The following is a 21791-nucleotide window of genomic DNA, read 5'->3' as shown; positions in this document are numbered from 1 at the left end:
CTAAAGGAAAAGGTTGGAAAACTGCTGCTGCTTTTCAATGTATCAGTGTTGCCACCCAAAGAAAAAAGAAATTGGGTCAGTTTGGCATGATTTGTTCTTGATAAATCATTGTCACTTGTGACTCATCTCTCTCTTCTAAATACTTAGCAAGGGCCTCAGAGTTTTTCTGGGAAGGCAAGTTAAGCTGGTGTGTCTGTAATTTTCTAGTTCTTCCTTTTTCCTGTTTTTTCTGTCTTGCCTAGCCTCTAAGGGTTCTCAGGGATGACTGCTGATAGTTTGGAAATGCCTGTAGGCAGCTCTTCAAGTCTCCTGCCTGAAATTCTGCTAACATAGCCAAGGTGAAATATCTAATTTATGTAATATTTAATCATTTATGCTTTTCTTTTTTTTCTGGCTGAGATTTTACTATTTCTACTATTAAGAATATTAGCCATTTCTCTGCCACTGAGCTTTCTGATGAAGAATGCTACAAAAAATAACTACTGTTTGCTTTCTCAGTATTATCTGTCAGTAGATTTCTCTTTGCTGAGCAGTGAGTCAACACTTTTCCATGTCTTTTTTTATATATATTATTGTTATTTAGCTGATAATGTACTTGTGGAATGCTGTTTTGGAACTCTTAGCATTTCTTTTTTGATCTATCACAGTTTAGATCTTTGCCTTTCTAATTCAGTCYTTCCTTATTCAAGTTATTTTTTTAAACCAATCCTTTGGAAASTGCCAACTTTCCCTTTCTGTATATTTTCTTGTATTTGGCATCAGCCAGTAGCTCTTCCCTTAGCTAAGTTGAGTCTTTTCTAAACTTTTCAGCTTTGTATCAGAATGTTATTAGGTTAATATTGCTTGTAATGTGTTATAATAGGTTAATATCACATCTCTTAACTTTTTCTTAGCTTACACTTTCTCCCACTTGCCCTGGTTCAGAATTTTGCTATCAGTGTTCTTTTTTTTTTTTGTGAAGATGTGGAGAAAAGTCTGCCTAGCCTGTTGTTTCTGCTTTGAGGCTCTTGTAGCATTCTTAGACTGGCTCAATTCGTGATTACCATCACRCAAGTTACCTGCAGTCTTCTCAAACTTGGTGGATCCATCTGTATTGGTTAGGATTGACCTCAGACAAACGTCCCTCCTCTCTGCTGCTTCCTATGCTGTGTCTTCTCTTTCACCTTTTTTTTTCTCTTGTGAGTTGGATCACATCTCTTCTAAATGTTCTCTTATTGTTTCAATTAGGATGGGTGGTTTATTAACAGTCTTCTCTTTTGTCTTCAATTTTAAGTATTATTTTTATGCATTTTCACTGTAACTCAATGGAAATTTAATTAAAAAAAGCATTTTTAGTAGTTCACTGCTGTAAAAGTCTCTTGTTATATTGAGTATATTGTGTTTCAGTGATAGAAAAAAATCCTTAAAAATGCAGGATTTAATAATTTTCATAATAGCTTCTATGCTAGTTTTACAAACCATTTAAGCATATATTTACCTTCCATCTCATTGAATTTTGTTAGAACTTGAAATCACTTTAAAAGAAAAGGGCAACAGAAATTACTAATATACAGAATGATCATTCTGACTTCTTGTTTATTTATATACCTCTTTGAAACCTTTATTCAGTTGCTTTGCTTGCATTAGAGGCATCTTTCAAAAGACTGTGGCTGTTCTTAGCAAGCTGTAGCTGCACCGGCTCCACGTTGTGTCAGAAACCAGCCAGTACTTGGAGATGCTCTCACTGCCTTCTGGTGGGGCAGAAATGCTTATAACTTAATTGAGTCTTTGAAAAAAAGAATTAGTTTTACTATTTAGAAAAATAAAGAAGGCTAATTTAATTATGTTGATTTGTCTTTTCAGAGAATTCTTGTAAGGCATAACTATAAATGAAAAAAATGTTTGCGTTGCTTGCCATATGCAGACCTCCCCATTAAGGTGCTCTCATCTTTATTGATGTCAGTCATGTGCTTCCTTTATTTTTCTGTCTGGCTGCCATCTGCTGCTTCCCTTGCTGGGGAAGGTGCAGGGACCCCCTTGAACTGAGGCTCTGCTTCTTGTAGACCTCTGTGTCCTGGATCACTGGTGCTGTCAGCAAGTGCAAATCCACTGTTTGTGTGATGTTTTCCAAGGATTCATGCTGGGAATGCATTTGGACCTTCTTAAAAACCTGTTCCATCACAACAAAATAATTTCCCATCACTTAGAGATGGTTTCTGAGTTTTCATTTTGTTCTCTGTTCTCTCCATATCTGCTGTTATTTACCCCCCACTTCCCTTTTTGTCTTTGCTGCCACTCATGTCCTGTCTCCCCTCTCTTCCCCTTTACCTGTTCACCATTCCATGCCTGGTTTGCTCTTTCTTGGATCCCCTTCTTTGCTTCTGTCTCTCAGTGTCACCGTCGCCTTCCCTCTCGCTCTTCCTTTTGCAGAACCAAGTCTCTTGCTTTGTGCTTTCCTCCTTCCTCCATGAGCCCCCCATGGAGATCCTGTCCCAGGGAGGCCACGCGTCGCTGCCAGGGGCCCGGATGCTCTTGCATGTCGGCGAGCTCCGGTGCGCAGCTGTGAAAAACTGCYAGCGAGGCCCGATAGTTTGGAAAAGACAGTGGGAAGAGTTTTTCCTTCCTTCCCCTTCCCTCTGTTATGCGGCGAGCGGAGGAGCGAGCTGGTGCTGAAGGAGGTGCCAGTTTCCCGGGTGCTGTGCCGAGGAAAGCGGCTGTCCCTGGGATGGAAGGGGACTCGGGATGGAGTGGCAAGTGGAAGGGGCTGCATGGTGCCTCCCTGGTCTCAGATGGCCTTGGTGGTGAAAGTTTAATGTGAATTTATTCATTTTCGAGTGTCACGTCATTGTGTTAATGCAGTTAAGCATTAAGAGGCAAGTTTGTCTTTAGGGCATCTAAGAGAACTGCTGCTGCTCACAGCCCTGGGCAGAGCCTGGCTATACACCTTGGTATTTTCTATTGCATTTTCTTTGAGTTKTTTTCTTTGGTTCATTATAATTTTCTTTCTGTTTTACTGCTCAACCTTTAAAATTGTGTTTAATTTCATTTTATTTTTCAGACACCTCTTATTGAACCTCACATCCCACATCGTCCTACTAAAACCATTACACAGGTAATAGGATGTAGGTGAGCTGTACAGTCAGGCTGCTAGACAAATGAAAATAACTCGAATTTCCAGCAAAATTATGCRTACCAGCTGAAGTGCTAGTGATGCTTTCTTTTAGATCTGTGATAATCAGGTGAGGCTTATAACCCACAATATTTACATTACAAAATTGCATTGCTCTGCATAAGCAAGCATCTGTAGAAGGACCCTTGATATAGGGAGAAGAGAACTTGTGCTATGTTTTACAGAAGGCAGTGCAGAGATTACAGAAAGTTTAAACCCTGTATGTCTTGGTCCCTTTTTTTCTGCATGGTCACCAAGGTTCCTTCCGAAAAGATCCTCAGAGCTGGCAAGATTTTGCGGAATGCAATTCTGTCCCGAGCCCCTCACATGATAAGAGATCGTAAATACCATCTGAAGACTTACAGGTGCGTGAGCTGATTGCGYAGAGGTCTCTGAAGTTTTTCTGCCGCCATCCTCTGATTTATGATTTATGCTTTACCATACTTGCAGGTCTCAAAAGGTCTGAAATTATTCTGTGATGCTATTTGAGTCTGGATGTTATGCAGTCTTTAATGTGTCTGRTAAATCCTTTTTGAAGTAATTTGCCTGGAAATTGAGTCTGTGATTGGGAACGGAGCATTCACATGCAAAAACKCTTACGAAGTTAATAGCATAGTTAGCTGGGATATTCTATATCAAGCTGAAATATAGATTCTGTCTTTTCAGTATTGGTAAGAGRTAATAGCAAAGCTCATTAATATATTATGTTACTATATTGATTGATACAGTGACGTTGCTCAGTGTGGAGTTCTGAAAGAAATCACCTATCCAAAAACTTTCCCAATAGAGATTTTCRGCTCAATTCTAATTTATTTTTTCAGTTCCTGTCAGGCTTTCTTCTCTTCCTGCTGGTGGCAGCACTGCCTTGCTGAAATGGGATAACAATGACACTTTTAGAAAAGGAATCTGAATTTAGGGATTTAAGACTTATCTATTTCTGGCTTGAGAATCAATCAATTTGTTTTTGCGTTTAATGGTTAAATCAAATATCTAATGCATTATTCAGAGTATGTTTAAATAAAAATTTGCTTGAAAGCTCTGAGTTTATCTTTTTCTAAACAGTAAATCAATARCTCTACTGTTCCACTTTTCAGATAAGTGTATTGATTTTTTTTCAGTGATATTTCAGACCAAAATGTATTTAATTTGATATAGGAGATTTGGAAGCTGATCTGAGAATCTATGATGACGTGACCCTGGGAATTCTTTTGTTCAGAATGTTTCTGAAAGAATATAAGAGCAATGATGGTCCAAGCAATTGTGCTGTTTAATCTTAAGCATAACTGGGAAAATGCTTACTATTTTATCCTTGGCCTTTTTAAATATAGAATACCAAAATTCAGGTTGGACCAAGACTTTTGTCATCAAAATGGAGTTTTAATTGGGGGAGCATTAATTAAGCTGAATTTCAGCAATTTCAATAGTATCTCTTTCCATGKTCTCCTTCCATGGAACTGATGCATAAACTGTGGAGCCATGAAAATTTCTTTAGAAGCACCAGCCTCTTGGTTATTCTATGTGTGATTGTTCATAGATTTATAAAAGTTTTTTGATCGCACTGGTAGTTTGCTTCTGTTCTTCAGCGTCAGGAAATGTTACGGCAAAGGCTTCCCTAGAACCTAAGGCCTGCTGTTGAGGATAGTACTTCTGAGGTGAGATTTGCACACAGCATGGGTGACTCAGGAGCTACTAGGTGGCCCTCAGAAAAACCACAGACCTGCAAACCAGTGWCCTCAAAAGGAGCAGTGGCCAGAGTTTGATTACAAAGTGAGGAACATCCTCATGATATTCGCCGCTCCTGGGCAGACTGTYCTGGCTGGCAAAGCTTCTACAGTGTTAGATGATTGTTTTCATCCAGGATTCTGAAAAATGAGTAACTATTGCCATCCCATAGTATACRGGGCTTATTTTCTTTCAAATTTGGATTGGAGATTATTGCAGCTGTGCAACAGTTTTTGCACCAGATGGCACAGGCTAGCTCTGATCCTCTTAACATTCCATTTTCTGAAAGATTTGTTGTTCTGCTTAAGTGGTTCTGTTAAAACTGAACATCTTTAACTGGTATTTCAAGCACATATGCATAGGTGACATTGTTTTTTCTATAAAAAGATGTGATTAGGACAGGTTCTACAAAGTTGAAAGGACCGTTCTTGTCAGATATTGTAGGTAATTGCTCTTGAATGGCTTCCTTTTCATTTCTGTCTATTTATTTGTCCTTCAGACAATGCTGTGTGGGGACAGAACTGGTTGACTGGATGATGCAGCAAAGTCCTTGTGTCCATTCAAGATCCCAGGCCATTGGCATGTGGCAGGTGTTCCTGGAGGAAGGTGTTCTTAACCATGGTAAGACAAAGAAAATTAATGCCTTTACACAGGCACAGGCAATGCGTCAATGTCTGTGTTGCCCTAGATCTCCTCCATGAAAAAGAAAAGGCTTGTAAGCCCACAAGGAATGCTAGAGTGACCTCCTCATTCAGGAGTGCAAATTTAACATGCAAACAGTATTGCTTGCAGCTTCCTATCAGTAGGCCTCTTTAACTTATGAGAATGTTGAGAAGTAAATGAAATTTTAATATAAAAATAGTAACAAATGTAATGGTATTTGTTTAGTTTCTCTTCACAATATACTGTTTTGTGATTATATCGCAAGAGCAGGATAGCACTTGGCCCAAAAACGAGAGATGCACAAACCCATTACTGAGGTCAAGGATTTGTACCATTCAGAAGTGGCTGTGAGCATTTGTGTGTGCTCAAGTCCATGACTGAGGAAAGACACCATTCAATAGATATTGAAGCTCAGAAGGCRAGTGCTGAGATCTGGAATTTTACATATAATTTTCTGACCGTATGTTAYATGGCCTTCTGTTTCCATTTGTTAGGATTTACTAGGGAACAGGATGTTATAGCCCTCAAAAGGGCAGCCTTTTAAAGCAGTACCCATGTTTGAAGCTTTGTATCTACGATTCTATTACATTTAGAGCAGCAGCCATATTACAGCATACTTCCAGTCATCTTTTGCTGTGCTTCCCACATCCCAAGGAGAAATTTCCATCCTGGGAAGACCTCTTGTTTCCATCATTTCTTCTCCCTAGTGGCTCTAGGTTTCACTTCTGCCCAGCAATTTCTGGTGGCAAGCTGCTGTGGGATAGCTCAGCTCAGCCCGCCACTCTGACTTGCATGGAAGGCCAGTGGTCTGTGCATGGCCCTACCATGTACACATGTATGTACTCACAACACATGTATGCAGACATCTTTAGAAAGCATTTGTAGTGCACAACTTACAGGCAGTTTGAGCTATATAAATTCAGCATTCATCAGAAAGGTGTTTCATACTCTTGCATTTTCTTTGTAATTTTCTTTCCCTTAATTATCCTATCTGTGATATATAACATACTATACAGATTTCTAAAAGGTTAATTTTAATGAGGAAAGCTTAGTGTTTGATATCTTACATTGTTTTCAGTGGATCAGGAACACCATTTCCAGGACAAATACTTATTTTATCGTTTTCTGGATGATGAGCATGAAGATGCCCCTTTGCCAACTGAGGAAGAGAAAAAGGAGTGTGATGAGGAGCTACAGGACACCATGCTTCTGCTGTCTCAGATTGGACCAGATGCTCATATGAGGATGATTCTCAGAAAACCGTAAGCAGATTAATAGGTTAATATTATGCATGGGTCTTTCAAAGTAACATGGGCACAACTATGGCCCATACTTTTATTTAGGTTTTGTAGATCCCACTTCTGCCCCTGGAAGAAAGTGTATATATTCCTCAAGTTTGTTTTTCCAAATAATTTGTGTAGCTTCTTATCAGGCATCTTTTGTCCAGTTGCTGTACTTCACTGTCAGGTTGCTTAACCTCTGAAGTTTATAATTAATATCAATTAATTTCCAGTCCTCATTAAAGCATGTAAATTCACCTATGTATTCAAAGTAACCATCAAAAGCTRCAAGTGTCACCGTACTCACCTTATGGAAAAGGTGGCGTTTTGAGTTTTTATGYAACTTCTGAGTCTCTCCAAAAATAAGTTGCAACTAATAGAAGAGTCCTGCTCCATTAACACTTTCCAGTGCTGGTGTGCAGTTTAACTGTGCTGATTTCAGGTAGTACGAATGAATGAAGTGGTGGGTTAAGAATACAGCAGGTACCCTTCAATCACAGGCATCAGTGACATGCATTAATTAGATTCATCTTTGGCAGAACTCTACTGAATTTACAGATACTGGACTTGGCCTGTTGTAGTGTACTAGAAAAGTGTGTAATATGGCTCCATGGTTAATTTATCCATTATTATTGTTGTAAAACCAATACATTTTTTTAAAAAATACTTTCTGTGTAGGCCACAGAGGATGTTTAAAATATTCAGATGGAAAATTGCCATCAGATCATATCCTCTCACTAACTGGTTGGATAGCCATCCTTTCAGCCATACATTTGAGTCACACTTAAAGTAGTRCTAGAGCACAAGGTACTGATAACTTCAAAACAACTTGAGTAAACTGTTTGATTCTGCATTGAAGGCTACTTTTTATTCTGCAGGTTGAATTTAGAGGCCCATGAAGGCCCTGAAGGCATATTTTATTTCTAATGGAGTGCACTGAGAATAATGAGAAGAATGAATTACTTAAGGGAATCTTTACTATTTGCTTGTGAGAGTTAGTTCAAGAAACAGAAGTACACATAAGTGGTGTGTGCTCTTTTGAGGCCACTGGCAATGTTTGTTATGGGGCAAAATGGGGCTATGGTGTGAGAATTTTTGTACTAAAAAAGTTTTAATGCACCTGGACCACTTAACACAAATGCTTGCTCTTTTCTTTTTCCTCTGGTATCCTTCCCCTCTATTCTTGTCCCTGTGTTGTCTGTTCAGATTGTACGCTCGTTTGCACAGGGACCTGACTTGTTCCATGAGAACATCTTGGACAGCACTTTTCCAAGCACTGATAAAAGCACTGACTTTCAGAAAGTGCAGTTGAATATTTGGTCTCTTAACAACAGCAGACACTGCAGTGCAGTGGTGTTTTTAAAGGTTTAGCTTCCATTTTCTCTATTTGGCAGAGGTTTAGTCAAGAACAACCCAAGGAGCCTTCCCCACTGTATGAAAACCACCAAGAAACAAGTTAGGGCATTTGATCCTTCCTAAACCCTTCTGGTGCCAGGGAAATTCAACACTTTGTTCTCCCTGGACGGTGCATTTTCCACTGAGGAGGGAAGCAGGGCTCCTTCCAACAGATGTTTGGGACAAGGGGGACGGGTGGCGTGTGCTGGGACTGCAGCTCTGCACCATCTCCTGGGCCTCTGGCCCTCTGGGCAGGCTGCTCCTGGCGAATTGCTCCCCAGGCTACCGTGATTTCTGGCCACCTGCTTTCTTCCCTCTGCGTTGTGTCTTTCAGAGCAGCCAGTGTAAGTTCACCCTCGCAAGATCAATATTAATTATCATCCACAGTCCTTGCAGAGAGTTGAAAGGTTRGAATGATGCTGTGAAAGGCATTGCTGTCCCCCCTGTGTTGCCACTTGCCCAGCATCACTTGAAGGAATATTCTTAGGAGATTTTTCGTGTAGTAGAGTGAGGGGAGAGAGGTCTTYTCAGGACTGACATCCATCTGACATCTTTTCCTCTTCCCAGCCCTGCAAGTGCTTATTTTTGCTGCCCTTTGCACACAGAAGCAAGTTAGTACTGCCAGGCCCCATATTAACTACTGTTCTGGTACTCAGTTTACACATGTTATGCTTCTGTTGGTTAAAAATACACCCTGTGCTGAGGTGTATCCGARTTGTTGGAATCTCGATGCCTCCTCAAAGTGCTGTGAGTTTTGACTAGGGCCCATTACAGGTGCCAAAAGTTCAGGGCCTTGTCGGTGCTTCCGAGCCACAGGCCCCTGCTGACCGGAGCAGGAGCCGCCATTTCCAGGCCCACACAGCTGCAGTTTATAATAGCCACCGCTTCCGCAGAGGTTGCYGAACTCGGATAATTGCCATGAAAGAAATAAGACAATATTCTTTGATGAGAAGATTACTTTGAGAATTTGATTGTATAATGAAGCTGTTGCTTTGAAAGGTACTTTCTATTGTTCAAAATCCGAAAATCTCTAGCAAAAAGTGTCACTTGTTTTGACAAGCGACTTAAAAAATTCTCTGTTTATTACATTAACTGCAGCATTTTAACTGTCAAACTGTGAAAGAATGTTCTACAGTTTAAAAAACAGAATAGAGCTCGGAGAAATTTTTGGCAGGCTCTTGTTGCTATTGGTTTTTCTTTTTCTTTCTTTTTTTTTTTTTTTTTGGAAACACAGACACTGTGAATGTGAAAATAGCTTTTTGTGAAGTGGCAAACATGCCTCTCTGCCCCTTTTAAATGCCTGGAGCACAAGTGCAGGCCCTGAGCAGGCCCCAGGGAAAATATTTTTCAAACTAACACACTCCTCTCTTAAATACTTYACAGTTCTTCAGCATGAACATATATCCTGAAAACAATTCTTCTAAATTTGATTTTGATTTTGTTTAGCCATAGCTAATTTGGTAGTAAGCGCTAATTAAATAGGATGCCATAGTACCAAAGCAGATGCCATAATGGCAGAAACCTTTATGGAGAGCATAAATTAGACATAGTATTAACTTAGGCAGTGTTTTGGATTATGTTCTCTTTTAATGCTCCAGTCTGCTGCAAGTTATCAATATGACTGAAACAACAAATCCATGTTACCTATTCTTGGTGACTTCACTCAGCATTTTTTTTTCTCGGTACAAAGAGTGCTTGAGTCCACACGTGATCAGTAAGCAAATTTCAGTGTCACTTGTAGAAATAAGCTGAATAGGAAGTGGAAAAGACTTAAATGTAGTAAACAGCACAAAAGATATAGATATATCTGTAGTAAAATAACCATTTAATTACCGTTAACRATTTATAGTTCCATGAATGTGCTGGGAAAATTGAGCAATATATATCTGTAGTCTTAAAGAATTTTTATTTACATGTCATTTTCTGCCCAGTTGTGACTTACGTATACTCAGTTACTCCCTGAACCATGTATCCAGTTCCATAGTCCTTAATGGGCTTTTCTGCCAATGATCTTTAATAAATCAAGTGTTATTCCTGGGACAGGAAATATGGATTGTCTTTCCGGATATCAGTTCACTGATGTTTATTGCTGTTATGTGTGGTAAGTGGAATTTATGACCTTAATCAAGGAACACTAATTCAAGTACAAAGATTAGCTTCTGTGCTGGAGTAAATGAACTGGCACACACTTTCACATGCAGACGTAGGTAGCGGGGAGAATTACTCTTATCTGCTATGTATTATTTATAGTACATATTCTTTATAGTACTAGAACACAAAATATTTAGCCTGGGAAGATGCACCTTTTTGACATATCATCACAATGTTATGGGATTGCTCATCTTTTCTTTTTTTCTGTTATCTGAGAATGTTGTGGTTAACTGTCTACTAAAAATTATTAGTGATATTGCTTGYATGTACATAATTTACCAGAGCCAAAGTGGCATGTGAGCGTCAACACGCTAGTCACAAAAGAAGCTCAGTGTCTCTGACCTTGATAAATTCTCCGAACAATGAACAGTTTTTATTGATCACTTAAGATCACCTGAGCTCTCCTGTCCATTAATGTGTAGTCTCGTTCTCTACCTATCCCATTTATTATCCTGCCTATAACCAGGCATTGCTGTTAGAATGTGTCCCCTGCAGAAACTAGGTCTTTACACAGCAGGATGCTACAAATCAACATCAGTGGGTCACCACACAGGTTTTACAGAAGCCGTGATGCCTAATATCTCTCCACATGACATCTGGAGAAGCAAAAGTAAAGACTAGGTACATGCACTATAGATTGTCAGTGCTCCCAATGTGATAACACAGGAGACAAATGGTCACACTGAAAGAAGAGTGTCCCTTTTGTCTTGGTAGAGATCTGATGTAGTTAGACCTCTTTCTTTCAGACTTACATTTCCTGCAGGAATTTGTGAAGCTGTTTTCCCAGAAATGCTGGTTCTCTGAGTGTATAATTAATGCTGTTTCTTCCTGTGGGAAGTTAAAATGTTTACCCCGTGTTTCTAAAAGCTGCAGTGAAAGGTAGGAGGTACTGGCTTAGCTTTATTCTGTTCTTAAGCATACTTCCCCACATAAATCACCAGGAGTGGCAGGCTCATAATTTCAAGACAAATTTTGAAATAGCAGAGTGATTATTTTGAGTCACTAGAGGGCATAGTAGTATCAGATCMGTTTTTGTGTCCTTCTATACAGCTTATTCCGTTTGGTATAAAAAAAGAATAATTCCACCTAGACATTTCTGTTCTAAATTGGTCTTTCATCTGGGCAATAAGAAGTGCATGTAAGAGCAGATGAAAAATTTAGCTTGCTTGGCAGATGAGAGCTCAGTTGTCCTTATGTTTTCTGTGACCTCYTCTTTCACGCAAAGAAATCTTCATCAGAACTTCCTTTTTGAAAAGATGTAATAAAATTCCAGAGCAAAAAGATTGCTGGGTCATGCACCATATTTCTCCCTCTATCTCAGACATATTTTAGGCAGACTGTTGAACCAATAAATGATTATGTAGAATAACTACAGAGCAATATATCTCCCTTTTATCGCTTTCATGACCCTCTAGATGCTAGATTCTCCCAGATTATTGGCGTTTTAGGAGGTAATTTATATCAAAAATGTTCATTTTTGCTTATCTTTTAAGATTGTCCAAAAACTCAACTGTGCTAATTCTTTAGAGGTTACCTACTGCAGAAAGGGTATTTAGACCTGTGCGCTAGCCTGTTTCTAATGCAGGCACGTGAGCCTTTCCTCTGAAACTTCTGACCCTGCACTGGGCTCTCTTGCTTCTCTTTTCCATGCTTAAAATTCTGCTCTCTCCTTTCAGTTGCTCTTCTCCTCTGTTCCTGGCTCTTATAAATATAAGATTATCAGTAATCTTATTTACATTCTGCTTTACACAAAACTAAACTATATATTGTTTGGARTGACTTAGTCCTCTGAAGGTAGCTGCAATACTGCTTTAAAGGAGTGTGTGTACAACTCCAGTGAGCTTTGTGAAATTACATCATAGGAGAATTCGTGCTTTTAGATAATAAAATGTTATCAAGTACTTGAAAAGAATCTAGTGAGTGGGAAGTAAATTGGAAGTTATGCACAGAAGTTTCTTCAGCTCCTTTTCCTGGCTACTATCCCTTAGATGCTCCAAAGTGTCTCTGGCACGCTGCGGTTCTCAGAGCATTTGTGTCCTTTTTTAGCAATTGTAAAATTTACTGGTGTATAGACGTGCCTTTACAGAAATGCCTTTATTCCAGTCACAGTGACAGCTGCTTCCTCACCAGGCTGGAGGATTATTCCTTCATTGATACTTGCTTTTTGTTAATGGGAATTTCTTGTGTTTGTCAGTGAGAGAAGTTGCAGTAATGGATGGTCCTTGCTTACCTCTGAGGCTAAACAGCACTGGCCACACTTCAGAAACATTTATTGCCTTCCAAGAGGCTCTGCTYTCTTTGAAACTGTTTGTCAGAAATCTGAGCAGTCCTTTCAATCCACCACTACTGTCTGTTTGCTACAACCAGGTAGTGCAGCCTATGGAAAATAGTGGAGATCCTGCCATGGTTTGGGAAGTCCATGTGAAAGGTGCATAGGYGCCCGACCACCTATAGCCCTGCTGGGCCCCTTGCCCCAGGAGCAGGACCCATGGGGCACCTCATTTCCTTTTTCAGCTTCATGTAATACTCTTTACTTTCCTTGACTTTTTTTCCTCCTTCTGCATGAGACAGATTTTTTTTTGAGGCATATCCAGTATACATTCATTTTGTAATTAAGAATTTTAACTGGCCTGTTTTGCTGACTGCACCAGCATTTTGTGTTTTTCAGTGCTTTCGAAGACATTTGTTTTGGGAACTTGTGTGTTTTGCTGTCCTTTTTTCTTCTCTTTATAGGCCTGGYCAGAGAACTGTAGATGACTTAGAAATCATATATGAAGAACTTCTTCACATTAAGGCCTTATCTCACCTTTCTACCACAGTAAGTAATTCTAAAAATAATTCTAAAAACACATTCCCAAAGGCAACATTGAGTTGTGACTTTCTTGGTGAGTAACCAGAATCTGAGCRCCTGCAAACCATCCCACCAACCTTCTGCCCATGCAGAACTTAGTCCCACCTGTGGGTACCACACAAGCAGCACACAGAGGTAGATGTTGGTTTTTGGCTGGCAGATGAAGTTCTTCTAAGACCTCTTCTTTCTGCCCAGCTCTTGCCTTACCGCCTTGTCACAAGTGCCTCACAGCCACAATCTTGGTCYGTATGTGGATTTAAATGAACACATGTGAGATCAGCCTTGATGCCCAGGATTGCATTGCTACTGAATTTCAGCAGAATGGATCTCCCATTTCTGAACCTTTGGGGTTGCCTGTCAAACCAGTTAGGAGGAAAACTACACAGCAGAGGGGACTGTTCTGCAGTGCTGACCAGGTGGTGCCTGAACACAACAGAAGGAAAACTAGTCCAACAGCATCTCTCTGAGCAGGCAAGAGCAGCAAACTGAACCAAGAATAAATACCCAGAGAWAACAGTTGATGTGGAGGGCAAGGCACCTGCTGTGTCTTACTGGCATTGACATGCTGTGTGGAGCTGAAATGCCCTTTTCTTGGTGGCCATAATATGTGGATGCTCTCAGGAAAATGAAGCCAGTCACAAAGGTTTATTTTCGATAATAACTTGTTCAGAAGCTCTTGGTGTTTTTAATAATTTCCAGCAACTTTGACAGATGAAGCAATTATGGAACTGAATTACAGAAAGTTAGCACCATGTGCAAAAATATAGCRTCTGAAAGATGGGTTTTTTGAACAGAATATACGGTCAGAGTAACTGAACTAAAATGGTACTGTAGCCAGATTCATAGGCATTTCTGACATATGGGAAAAAAATTTAAAGAAAGACTTTTGTAAGATCCAGAAATTACACTTTTCAAACCAAACAAGTTGCTCAAGGTAAACACATTGGTAGATAGTAGAAAATAATCCAGAAAAAGAAAAAAAAAAAATGTGGCATTTGGGAAAAAAAAAAACATGAGAAGTACTGTTGATTCCATGCTTTTCAGACTGAATTTGGAAATGCCAGCCTGTTACTTGCAAMATGAACTGAGCAGAGGACAAAACCTACTAACAACTTAGAGGAAATATTCGGAAGAGCAACAGGAAACATTGCTCCTATGAATGAGAAGATTAATGGTCAATGAACTTGAAAGCAATAGGATGATTATTCATTTTAAGCAAGGCATTATATCCAAAGTAATAAGTTTTCTAGATAAGCCACAGGCAACAGACAGTAAATGGATAAAACTCAAGTCTTGTGGTGGTGAGCTAATTCCTGTTAAGGAAGTTTGTGAGCTTAATATATAAAGGAAAAACTATTATATAATGCTGTGTTAAAAACAAATCAAATTCTTGGCTTCCCCAAGTGGATTTGTTCACTGCAGAGGCAAATGGCTGAAAAAGACACCTGAAGATATACTTGGGAGAGGAAAGCTCTCTGTTGCACAGAAAGTGCTAGAGCTGTCACACTTCTGTCCCTAGGGAAGTTTCTTTGCCTTCAGGCAGAGTTTGTAAGGGAGTTTGAGCTACATGTTATGGAAATGAAAGGTCATTTGCTGGTTGCTGGAGGAAAAAAAACTGCCCAAACCCCTCTGTATATCTCTCTCCTGCCCCAGCTGCAGCAGGGAGTGCTGGAAGGTCACCATCAAGAGGGTGTTTGGAGAGAGGTGGCTGATGTTGGGGCTTAGGCTTGGTGCCTGAGCAGAAGTTTGGCCTAGCATTAAGACATCAGAGCATGGATTCATCCGCTCRTGTTAGAAGGTGCAGTCACCTCAGACTGTGATTTGACTCGTCCAAAATTGGAGGGTTCYGCATGATATTTTTTTGATGATCTAAATACTATATACCTTTAAATCCACTTCTCACTTTAAATAGCTGGGAAACTGGTGTGAAAGTTCTACTACTAAATATATACTGGAGTGAGCTTTTGATCTGTTACATAACGGTACCCAGACAGGAATGTTGATGAACTGATGTTCTCTGAAAACAAGAATATCCCTGTCTAGAAGCTGTCATCGAACTCACTGTAGACTTGCAGTTATATGAAGAGAGGCTGGATGTTATTTGTTAGTGATGATTTCATGTGTGCATATGAAGGAAATTGTAGAGAACCATGTGTTAAAGATGCTCTTGTTGGAGGCATCTGGAGCCGCTAAATGTGGAGGCTCATGTTATGTAAAGCTAAGGGTTCAGACTGGACAAGGAGTGAGGCAGAGCGCTGCCTGCATGGTGCACTGAGCACTGAACAGCACAGGGAGAAGAAAAGCACTGGCAAAGGTATGGTAGTAGGAGCTTCCTTTCAGCAGCAACAATAAAAGACCTAAAAAAAACCTATGTTTTTTTCTCTTTGTTTTAAGGTAAAGCGAGAATTAGCAGGCGTCCTCATTTTCGAGTCGCATCCCAAAGCAGGAACAGTATGTAAGTAAAGAGAGTGCTGTCAGATTGTCTTCCTTCAGTGGCATAAGCGTGTAAATCCTCAATGTTTAAATGACAAGAGCAAAGTGTGGATGCATGCCTCGGCCTTGACCAACACGCAGTGCTYAAAACCTGGGGACCAGCTGTTGCCTTAGCCTCTTTCCAATTACAGGGACAGCTACAAGATTAAACCCACAGCCTTGGTTGGATATATACATCCCCTAGTATTTTCTATTTCAATTTAGATCAATCTCTGTTTAAAATGTTTTAACCTTACTTTCCAATCAAAAAGCCTTCTTAATGCACAAACTATTTGAAATGTTAGATTGCTCAGATCTGTTTATACTGGGAAGTTTTAGCAAATGAATGGCACATTTACAGATGCTAGAGAATAAGGGTTAGAACTCTGTGCTGCTGGTGGGATCAGATCTGAGTGCTGATCAGAAAGTGATAACCTAGCATGTATCAGTAAAGTACCGGTTGCAACTGCCGTGGCAAACAAAAACAGCTTTCACACCAGTGTAACAAAAAATACTGCAAGGTTTGTGGGTTTTTTTTCCCTGAAATCAAAGGAAATTGCTTTTAAAGTCATGGTATGACCTTTTTCAAGGTAATCATTAATATAACTACAGTAGTTAGCTTGAATTTTATGAGTGCAGAATCTGACCCATTTACATTATGAATGTAATTACTATTCTCACCATAAAATCTTTTTTCTCTTTTGTAGTATTTAATCAGGGAGAAGAAGGCACTTCTTGGTACATTATCCTAAAGGGATCAGTAAACGTAGTCATTTATGGCAAGGTATTTTTCTGAAATCTTTTTATATTATTCTTATTAATGAAATTGTAAGAATAAACTTTGAAAAAAAATGTGGTTTAATTTAGAGCAAAACAGTTTTCCCAGAGGAAACAAATTGAATGTAATTTTGTTAAGAAATGATCCAGTGGTATCAGTGATTATACTTTCAGCTGATTATTACATAATTCCAGGATGTATTACACACTTTCTGAGTATAATTCAGTAGTTACATTAGTATTATTAGCCCAAGTAATATACTGGAATTCGGTGAATTGTTAAATTTGTCTCATGTGAGTTTTCGTCTTGTGCCTTTACCACCATATTCTTTTGCATGTGGATGGCTAACTTTTCACAGATGTCAGGCCCATCTGCAGAAATGCTGCTGTCTGGTTCTCAGGTTGCATGAAACCCTCCCAAACATATTTCTTTTACATTTTAGTTACTAAAACCACCTCTACTAAAATTCTTGTATATGAAGAAAAGATTTAGGTCCACCTCAGTCCTTTGGGTCTTTAAAAATCTCCTTCCTCTTACGGATTTCTCTTTCAGTGACTTGAAAATCTCAATTCCGAACACTGAGCATTTCCCAGAAATCTAACTTAGACACTCTGGTGTTATCTTTTCCCAGGTATCCCAGATTAGGCATCTGAACATTTTTTGCACCATTAGTTTAACCAGAATTGCAGCAAATGGATCTCTTCTGATTTATGCCAGCACTGTGATTTGGCTCTGTGCTGTTTTGGTGACAACACAGCTCCAAAAGTGCTCACTAGAAATATTTTAATATAGCTTTGTTCTAAACTTCATCACAAAGCTATCAGATACATTAGTTACTGAGCAGTTTTTGCAGTCACTCCATAGCCAACTGTTACTATTTTAATGATCAAATCTGCTCTTGCTACAGCACTACTTATGTGTGAGTAATTTTCCCATTTTCTGTGAGTAACACTGTAGTATATGAGGAATGATCAGCTTGTTATATCTCTCTTGAAAGGTAAAAATTTAAACCCACAGTTTCACTTAGACAACAAGAGCTAATATGCTTTGAGATCTAGCATTAAGTTAGAAATAGATCAGAATGAAATCCAAACTGTAAAACAGTGTCTGGAACTGCTGAAGAAAAGAATCTCACTCTTAATATGATGTTCTGAAAAATTTGATCTTTATTTTTCAGGGCCTCTTAGAAACAGTATTAACAACTTCAGCAGGGTGAGAAGAGTCCTTCACTATGAATCTAGTTTCAGAGAACAGGCCAATTCTTTTCTATTCTTGCATTTCTCTAGGAATAGTAATAACCAGCTATCAAGTATTGTTTCCTAGTCATTATTTTGGCTGTTGACTTCCTGCCAAATAGATTTGTTTTGGTATTTGATTGTGAAGGCTGGTGTTTGTGCGGGGCTCTCAATAGCCGCCGCGGTAATGATGGGTTTCAGCGTGTAAATGTTTTGCTGGGCGCAGGGTGTGGTGTGTACCCTGCACGAAGGAGATGACTTTGGCAAGTTAGCGCTTGTGAATGATGCTCCSCGGGCGGCATCCATCGTGCTGCGCGAAGACAACTGCCACTTCCTGAGAGTGGACAAGGAGGACTTCAACAGGATCCTCCGGGTAAGCATGGGAAGGGCCCCCTGGCTGCGCCACGTCGGAGCTGGGAAATCTTCCTCGAATCTGTCTCCTTACCTGATAACATTGATAGAGGGACCTTGCTTAAAGTATCCCCTTGTTGTAGAATGAAGATGTGATTGCCTAGGAAGTAAAGAATGTAAGATTTTTTTCTTCCTCTTTTTCTGTTCCTAACTCAGCCCTTAAAGTGGGACTAAATGGGATCTTTGTCCATTATATTATAATCTTTATCCATGCTATTAAAAAGGCAGAATAAAGTTGGTTAAACCTAGGTGAGAAGGAGCCTCTTTTCTTTTGTGATCGAAAATCATGCACTTATTCAGAGACTAATCAGCCAAATCAGGAGCAGCTACTTTATTAAAAACAACTTCTCTTGCAGGATGTGGAAGCAAATACGGTGAGACTCAAAGAACATGACCAAGATGTGTTGGTATTGGAGAAGATCCCAGCAGGAAACAGAGTTTCTAATCAAGGAAACTCACAGCCTCAGCACAAGTATGTTTTCATTCAATAGTACCAATGTCAAACTATGATTAACCTTTTCATGTGGTATTATTATCCAAACAATAGCATATTTCCCATTTCTATGCAAAAATGCAGTACATATAAAGTTTTCTTTTTATTTTTTAGCCATCAGCTAATCACATTCCCCACGGCAGGCAGCAAATCCATTTACAGCAACATACTATAGTTCTACGGCTTTATACGATAATTCTCTAAAAATCTCACTGTAAATACTTATCTCATGTAATAGCTTCTAAATAGGCTGCACATGGAGAATGCTGAAATCCTGTTATGCTGTGCTACTGCATAAAAGACATGAGGAAAATATATTGTTTTATTGTTAAGTACAGATATTTTCATTTCATTTCAAACTCTTGATTCTAATAAAAGTTTGCTCATTAGAATTTATATACAAAAACAGGATTTCAAACAATTAAAGTCACACAGATTATCTTACAGAATGAGCTTGCACTGTAATAACAATATTCATTATATTTTCTTTACTGTCTGAAAGAGAAAAAGTACAATTCTGTTTGGTTGCTGCTGTGATAAGAGTGGAGTGAGGTTGTTATCATTCCAAATGCTAGTAAAACTACTTAAGGCATTGTAAATGTATTATTTTCCTGCATGTGAAGAGATGTAGGATCCCACTGTTGTAAATACAGCTGGGCTATTGTGTTTGTTACTGAAGGAGTTCCTATTCCCCCAGCGCAGAAGGAATTAACTTTGGTACCCTCCATTTTCATCTATGCCTTCCTACAGGAACATGCACATTTTGTGCATATATATCTATTAATGAGCATAGGTACGCACACAGAGACGACAGTAATCCTTAGGGAAGAAAGTACAGCAGTGTTTTCTTTCCAAGAGCCACCATTTCTTTGTTAGGATGAAGATTTTCAGCACAAATCAGGATGCTTAATTTGCTGTAGCATAACCCTTTTCCTGAGCAACATTCCAACTCAAAATAAGCGCGAAAAATCTTTAAGTCTTAGGCAAAGGTTTTCTCAGCAAAAGAGCTAATTTACTATGAGATGTTTTGAATATACTTCTTGTCTGGTATGTGATTTTCTATGATTTTCACATATCTATTTTATCTGCCTATCTAAGTAAAGAGATTTCATCTGTGAAGGGTTAGGCAAACCATTCTTTATATTTTTACATAGACATTTCACATTTCAGAAACTGCCTTTTCTTCTTTTACTTCATCTATTACAGAACTGCACTGTTCTCCCAGAAAATGATTTAGAGCAAGATTCTCTGTGCCTAAATCAGTGAAACTTGGATACAGCCAGTAGATTTGCATCAGCAACTGCTTAGTCCTAGGTTTACCTCCATTTTYTTAAGTGTGATACATTTTTTCATGCTTTCAAAAGTGAAAATTCTATTTAAACACACCCTTCTTTGCAAGCTCTTTACGCCAGCATTATTTCTATTATTTAAGATTTCCCTATTCAGAATTCGAGTTTATTTGAATGATAAAAATAGCTAGACCTATTTACAATCCCTGCCAGACTGTACTTTTAGGGCTTACATTCCAGGAATATTTGCAGTAAAAGCTCAGAATTTCCTTTCTGTAAATATTTTATGCATTTGAGCAGCTTTTGGGCACTATRAATGTGCTAATAATGACAAATAGACCCAAACCATCCAAAAGAAGATGACACCCAGAAAGTTCACGCAGTGTTTTTCAGCAGACGTATCTTTGCTAACAGTGGGTTGGCAAWATCCTTTCATTTTAGATCTTTCAAGGTGATTTCACTGCTTTTGGAAATGGCATTCAGACTTTGCTCCCTAACATAGCAAGAACTTGAATTAGAGAGATGCTCTGCAYGCTGTACTTATTGACCAAGAGATGCAGTTGACCAGGAAAGAAACCCCTTCTCCTTGGGGAATGCTTCCCTTGGGAAGGGAAGGCGCCAGGCTGCAGTGTGGGTTGCTCTGCATCTCTCTGTGCCACYGCTCCCGGGGACCTGCTTTCAAGCAGGGACAGTTTTGCTTCGCAGGACTGSCTCTGAAGTTCTCCCTCCCAGATCTAACTTCCTCTTCATGGGTGATCCCGCTCAGGTGGGATGAATCCAGCAGCCCTGCGAGACCCTCCACTGTTCGTGTTCGCTTTCATATTCAGAGTGCAGCAAACTGCAGCTTCTCTGCTTCACTCACTGAGATACTTGGTTAGTGTCTCTGCGAGAGTGTGCGCTGGCTTAACAAGTGTTTGTGTTCTTGGGACATCAATACGAATCTTCCAAAGGGGTTGGCAGGTAAAAGAGCTGTGACGGTCAGCACTCAAAGTGAGGAGGAGCTCCCAGGAGCTCAGCTCCACCACTTATTTCTCAGCAGGAGCAGAGTATCTTTGCTTCTTGGGGTTTTTTCTTTCTTTTTTTTAAAGTTTTATACCTTATCAGTTGGGTTCCAAAAAAAAAAAAAAAAAAAAAAAGAAAAAAATGCAAAGATGGAAAGAATGGAGAGAAGGATTAAAAATAATCCCATCTGCAAGCAAAGAAAAAAGGCAGCTGGACAAGTATGGCAATATCCTATAGCGTATAGTATTCTGTCGGTGCTTGTGTTGGGCAGGAGTAACCTGACTATTGCACTGATTTTTTCACCTCCCTACATTTACTACTGGAAATGATACAATCGTAAGCCAGTCCACTTTGAACACTTGCTTGCTGTAGCTAGCTAAAGCATTGCAAATGCAAAGATGCAGGGTGGTTCTCAGCAGAGAAGTGTTTCTGGTTGCATGTGCCCAGGTTTGCACCGGTGCATCTCTGTGGGCTGCAGTGAATTGTGCTGGTGAGAAATGGGAATCCTGGTATGGGGAAGGGGCCTGTCATCTCCCGCTCCCTGTGCAGGGAGGACAGTGTTATTGCTCTCATTTTACAGGTGGGAAACCACTAGCAAAAACTGAGTGGTTTTTGTTCCTGAGCTACACAGAGATCCAGGTCAGGTATTTGCCCTCTGGCACTCAGCAGTCTTGGATCCTCTTGCTGGTATCCAGATATTYCTGTGTTAACCTTTTTGCCTGTAGGACACTAACTGTTGCTTTTCCTCCCTCAGGTACATTGTGATGTCTGGAACACCAGAGAAAATTTTAGAGCACTTTCTAGAAACTATGCGCCTTGAAGCAACTTTAAATGAAGCAACAGGTAGAATTATGTGATAAAATGTGTAATATTAATGAATAAAATGGTCTTGCTAGGGGTA

At 39.5% G+C, this 21791-nt stretch overlaps 1 protein-coding gene across 2 annotated transcripts in view; it reads left to right on the top strand.

Annotated features, from left to right (window-relative positions):
• The window catches only part of RAPGEF4 (Rap guanine nucleotide exchange factor 4), a 98308-nt gene that overhangs the window by 45370 nt on the left and 31147 nt on the right, over window positions 1–21791 (top strand). The window contains exons 4-13 of one of the 2 annotated variants that reach the window (XM_026042863.1): window positions 3038–3091; window positions 3407–3513; window positions 5370–5491; window positions 6612–6795; window positions 13093–13177; window positions 15605–15665; window positions 16390–16466; window positions 17922–18068; window positions 18463–18578; window positions 21645–21733. In XM_026042863.1, the coding sequence (XP_025898648.1) occupies window positions 3038–3091; window positions 3407–3513; window positions 5370–5491; window positions 6612–6795; window positions 13093–13177; window positions 15605–15665; window positions 16390–16466; window positions 17922–18068; window positions 18463–18578; window positions 21645–21733 (1042 nt within the window). The remainder of the gene's footprint in view (window positions 1–3037; window positions 3092–3406; window positions 3514–5369; window positions 5492–6611; window positions 6796–13092; window positions 13178–15604; window positions 15666–16389; window positions 16467–17921; window positions 18069–18462; window positions 18579–21644; window positions 21734–21791) is intronic. The other variant, XM_026042941.1, reaches the window with a different exon arrangement.

The sequence above is a fragment of the Nothoprocta perdicaria genome, unplaced genomic scaffold, assembly GCF_003342845.1.
Source record: "Nothoprocta perdicaria isolate Ctin4 unplaced genomic scaffold, notPer1 scaffold_0, whole genome shotgun sequence".
Classification (NCBI taxonomy): Eukaryota; Metazoa; Chordata; class Aves; order Tinamiformes; family Tinamidae; genus Nothoprocta; species Nothoprocta perdicaria.
Note: the sequence above shows the minus strand (reverse complement) of the source record. Positions and strands in the feature narration are given on the sequence as shown.